At 45.1% G+C, this 4990-nt stretch overlaps 1 protein-coding gene across 1 annotated transcript; it reads right to left on the bottom strand.

Moving 5' to 3' along the window:
• Positions 1-228: 228 nt before the first annotated feature.
• On the bottom strand, positions 229-1532 carry LOC124225151 (olfactory receptor 18-like). The gene is made up of 2 exons (XM_046637615.1): positions 1498-1532; positions 229-1171 (listed from the first exon to the last, which is right to left on the bottom strand). Exon 2 carries the CDS (start codon positions 1114-1116, stop codon positions 229-231), a length of 888 nt encoding a protein of 295 aa, XP_046493571.1. The 5' UTR covers positions 1117-1171; positions 1498-1532.
• Positions 1533-4990: the final 3458 nt, after the last annotated feature.

Genomic DNA, 4990 nt, shown 5'->3' with positions numbered 1-4990 from the left:
TGATTCAATCATGCGCTGATTATAATGAAGATAGGATCCCATAACACTACCTCAATCTCATTATAGATGTACCAAATGAAGCAATATTCAGATATGAAAGATTGCCAATATTGAAAGGCACAATACATACAAAATTATGTAAGCAAATGGGCAGGTTTTCAAATTCCAGATGTTTGGTTTTACTTGAATTACCAACCCACACTGAAAAAGATGGCACAGGTATTGAGATTAGACTGTTCTTCTGAGGAGCCTCTGCATGGCTTTCTTTATGTCTCTGTTCCCCAGACTATAGATGAAGGAGTTCAGCATGGGCGTGACCACAGTGTACATCACTGAGGCCACAGCACTCTTCCTGGGAGAATGTGAAACAGCAGAACTGAGGTAGACCCCAAGGGCTGTACCATAAAATAAGCAAACCACTGACAGGTGAGAGCCACAGGTTGAGAAGGCTTTGTACTTCCCACATGGTGATGAGACTCTCAGAGTGGTGGAAACAATTCGAGTATAAGAGAAAATGATCCCTGTAAGTGGAACACCACCAAAGATAGCACCAATAAAAAAGATTAATATGTTATTGGTGGAAGTATCGGAACAGGCAAGGTTGAATAACTGAGAAGGGTCACAGAAAAAATAAGGGATTTCCACATCCATGAAGAACCTAAGCTGTGACACCACCAAACTGTGCAGCTGGGAGTCCAAAAAGCAAGTGAAAAAACACACCAAAACCAACATGCCACAGAGGCGTGAGTTCATGATAACTGGGTAGTGCAGGGGTTGACAGATGGCCACAAACCTGTCGTAGGCCATCACAGCCAGGAGTACATTGTCCAAACATCTGAAAAGAGTAAAAACAGACATCTGAGTCAGGCAGCCCTCATAGGATATGACTCTGCTGTCAGTGTGGATGTCCACCATCATCTTGGGGATTGTGGTGGAGGTGAAACCGATGTCAGCTATGGACAGGCTGGAGAGGAAGAAGTACATGGGGGTGTGGAGCTGGGAGTCAGAGCTGACTGCCAGGATGATGAGCAGGTTCCTCAACATGGTGGCCAGGTACATGGATAGGAACAGAGCAAAGAGCAAAGGCTGCTGTTCTGGATCATCTGAGAGTCCCATGAGGAAGAATTCTGAGACATGTGTAAAATTCTGTGGTTCTATGTAGCTTGGACACCTTTGAAAAATAAGAGAGGGTTAGAAAAAAGGAAACAAGTGGACACCTAGTACTGTGTTCATATTTTGGATTCAAGCAATTCACTTGTGAGGTCATACACGCCAGTGCCTTCAAAATATTTCTCAGTGTCTCAGATGCAATTTTCTTAGAACTCTTTCCTCATTGGTTTTTGTGTTATTCATCTCTTTCTATACACACATACTTTAGAGACACTCACTTGAAGAATATTACAGGAGTAAAGATATTTAGAGAGAGCAAATCCAGGAACATCATAAAATACAGCCTATTCTTTTAAAGAAATATATTGAATAAGAAATATTCTTCGCCTTTTAAGAAAAAAAAATCCTGCTATTTAAAGGAAACTTAGAAGCAGTCTTATTTATTTTCAGATACTGTGCCAGAAATTTCCTTCATTTAGAATACTGATAGACTTTAGAATTGATAGAACTACATTGTCTGGATTCTAAATTAAAGTCAAATATTCATAACCAGAGAGCCTTTTTGTTAATGTGCCAGTTATCTTTTAGGTTTTCATCCTTCTTTGGTTTTCTTACATCTCTTCTCCATGGAAATATGAGCTTGCACACGTGTGAGTTGTCTTTAAAAGTCTTTTGAAGGAGGAGGGAGGATCCAAGATGGCGCCATGAGTAGTCCTCTTTGTCTCTCCCCCTTCGAGTCTACAATTATTTGGACACTCATCGCTTAAGAAAGGATATCCAGACAGCATCTCAGGATGTCTGAGAGACCCACGCGACTATACATCGGAAGGCGGATGGACTTCCCTCTGGGAGGATGTGGAGATAGGTGAAACTCTCCGACCCCGACCGAACAGCCTAGTACCTGCAAGCAGCTTTCTTCCAACGGATGCCCCCAGATGATCAACACACACCTAGGGCAGGAGTGAGCACACACCAGAGGAGCGACAGTGGAAACAGGTGACCAGAACCCTCCCTAAACCTCCCGCAATTACTCCTAAATGCAGAGGGAAACTCTAGAGTTACACACCTGAACCTGCGGGGAGAGTCTCGCCCCGCTGTTGGCGGGGAGATCCCATCTAGTGTTCATGGCGCCCGGAGGGTCCCAGAGAGAATCACTGAGGGTACGGCGGCCCCCTGGCTGCCACTGCCTGCACGGTGGGGAAAGGGATTGCCAGAGATCTCAGAGAGGACTGGGGCTGGGTGAAGCTCCAAAGGCCGGCTCCGCTCCCTGGAGGGGAAGCTCCAGAGTTCCACCTGGGCAGCAGACAAAACTCTCTGTCTGCCATTAGTGGAGGGGCCACGCCCAGCATTCACAACTCCAGGAAAGTCCCGGAGAGAATCCCAGAGGGCCAGGTGACCCCCAGCTGCCATTGCCCACCCCATGGGGCTAGGGATTTCTGGAGATCTCTGAGAGGACTGGGGCTGGGGGGAGCCCCAGAGGCCAGCTCTGCGGCCCAGAGAAGAAGCTCCAGGGTTCTGCCCAGGCAGCAGACAAAACTCTCTGTCTGCTATTAGTGGAGGGGCCATTCCCAGCATCCACAACACCAGGAGGGTCCCGGAGCGGAGAATATCAGGCAGGGCAGCAGCTGACCAGCTACCACTGAAATCAGGATCTCTGGCTATCCCCCAGACAGGGCAAAGGGCTCCCCGAGTTCCTGCGGAACAGGACTGGGGCTGGGTGGAGTTCCAGTGACCCAGCTCCGTAGCCTAGGGGGAAACCCTACAGGCTCACAGCAGCCTCAGGGAAAGCCTCTGCACAGCACTAGTAGAGAGCACCCATCCGGCAGCCACAAGGCTGGAAGACCCTGGGACAAAAGCAGCATAGCTAGGTGAGCTAACCACAGACTGTAGAAGATGCCAATAGCTCTGCTGCGACCCATAGTGGACAAGTGAGATTTTGTGGGTGCCAACAGTGACGGAGCAGCAAATATAAGTGATCCTACCCCTGGCTGCTGGAAAAGCCCATAACACCGTTGCAGACCCCAAGGAGGGAGCAAGTCTAGGTGGGCTACAACAGTAGGCACCAGCAGCCTGAAGCCCCCCTGTGACGGCTCCCACAGCAGAAGAGGGAATCCAAAGGACCACTGTGACTACGAGGAGGGGCCCAGGCCCAGCTAGCAACTGCGGATAGGGTTCCTGGTTGGTGCAGTTTAAACAGCTGCTCCCCCACCGCAGCAGCTGAAACAAGTGGAAGGAGCAACTAAACTCTATCTCTATGCAGAGGCACAAATCTACAACATCAAGCAATATGAAAAAATACATTAAATCTCCAGAACAGAAGGAAAATAACAAATACACAGAAAACAATCCCAAAGAAAATGAGATATATAACCTAAATGACAATGACTTCAAAACAGCCATCATTAAAATACTCAATGAGTTAAGAGAGAATTCAGATAGACAAGTCAACGAGTTCAGGAGCTATGTCACAAAAGAGTTTGACGAGATAAAGAAGAACCAAACAGAAATATTGGAAATGAAGAACACAATAGAGGAGATTAAGAAAAATCTAGATGCACTGAACAGTAGGGCCAATAATATGGAGGAAAGAATTAGCAATTTGGAACATGGGAATATAGAAATGCTGCAGGCAGAGGAGGAGAGAGAAGTAAGACTAAAAAGAAATGAAGAAACTCTCCGAGAATTATCAGACACAATTAGGAAATGCAACGTAAGGATTATAGATATACCAGAGGGAGAAGAGAAGGAGAAAGGGGCAGAAAGCCTATTCAAAGAAATAATGGCTGAGAACTTCCAAAATCTGGTGAGAGAGATGGATCTTCAGGTGACAGAAGCCAATAGATCTCCAAACTCTATCAATGCAAGAAGACCAACCCCACGGCATATAGTAGTGAAGCTAGCAAAAGTCAATGACAAGGAGAAAATACTAAGGACAGCCAGGCAAAAGAAACTAACCTACAAAGGAACCCCCATCAGGCTATCAGCAGATTTCTCAGCAGAAACTTTACAGGCTAGAAGAGAGTGGAATGATATATTGAAAAATCAGAAGGACAAAAACCTGCAGCCGAGAATTCGCTGCCCAGTGAAAATATCCTTCAAATACGATGGAGAAATAAAAACTTTCCCAGATAAACAAAAATTAAGGGAGTTCATTGCCACAAAGCATCCTCTTCAGGAAATCCTCAGGAAAACCCTCATTCCTGAAAAATCCAAAAAAGGAAAGGGGCTACAAAACCAAGAGCAGAGGAGATAAGTAGAAGGACAACAACAGAGAGTAGCAGCTCTTCATCAGAACAGATTAAACCATCAGACGAGAAACAAAGGAAATTGAAGAAAACTGGAAAACAAGACATAAAATGGTAGTGGTAGGCCCCCACATCTCAATAATCACTCTAAATGTCAATGGGTTGAACTCCCCAATCAAAAGACACAAAGTGGCAGGATGGATCAAAGAACAAGACCCAACAATATGCTGCCTCCAGGAAACACACCTCAGCCCCAAAGACAAACACAGACTCAGAGTGAAGGGATGGAGAACAATACTTCAAGCTAATAATGAACAAAAGAAAGCAGGTGTCGCTATACTAATATCAGACAAGGTAGATTTCAAAGCAAAACAGATAAAGAAAGACAAAGAGGGACAGTATATAATGATAAAAGGGACCCTCCACCAAGAAGACATAACACTTATAAATATATACGCACCCAACACAGGAGAACCAAAATTTGTAAAGCAACTCTTAACAGAACTAAAAGAAGACATCAACAACAATACAATAATAGTAGGGGACCTCAACACACCATTAACACCAATGGACAGAACATCCAGACAGAAAATCAACAAGGAAATAATAGAATTAAATGAAAAATTAGACCAGAT

The sequence above is a fragment of the Equus quagga genome, chromosome 14 (assembly GCF_021613505.1).
Source record: "Equus quagga isolate Etosha38 chromosome 14, UCLA_HA_Equagga_1.0, whole genome shotgun sequence".
In the NCBI taxonomy this organism is placed as follows: Eukaryota; Metazoa; Chordata; class Mammalia; order Perissodactyla; family Equidae; genus Equus; species Equus quagga.
This window is presented reverse-complemented; position numbering and strand designations above follow the sequence as displayed.

Excerpts from the sequence above, each read along its gene's own strand:
- LOC124225151 (XM_046637615.1), bottom strand. The coding sequence starts at position 1,116 with ATGGGACTCTCAGATGATCCAGAACAGCAGCCTTTGCTCTTTGCTCTG.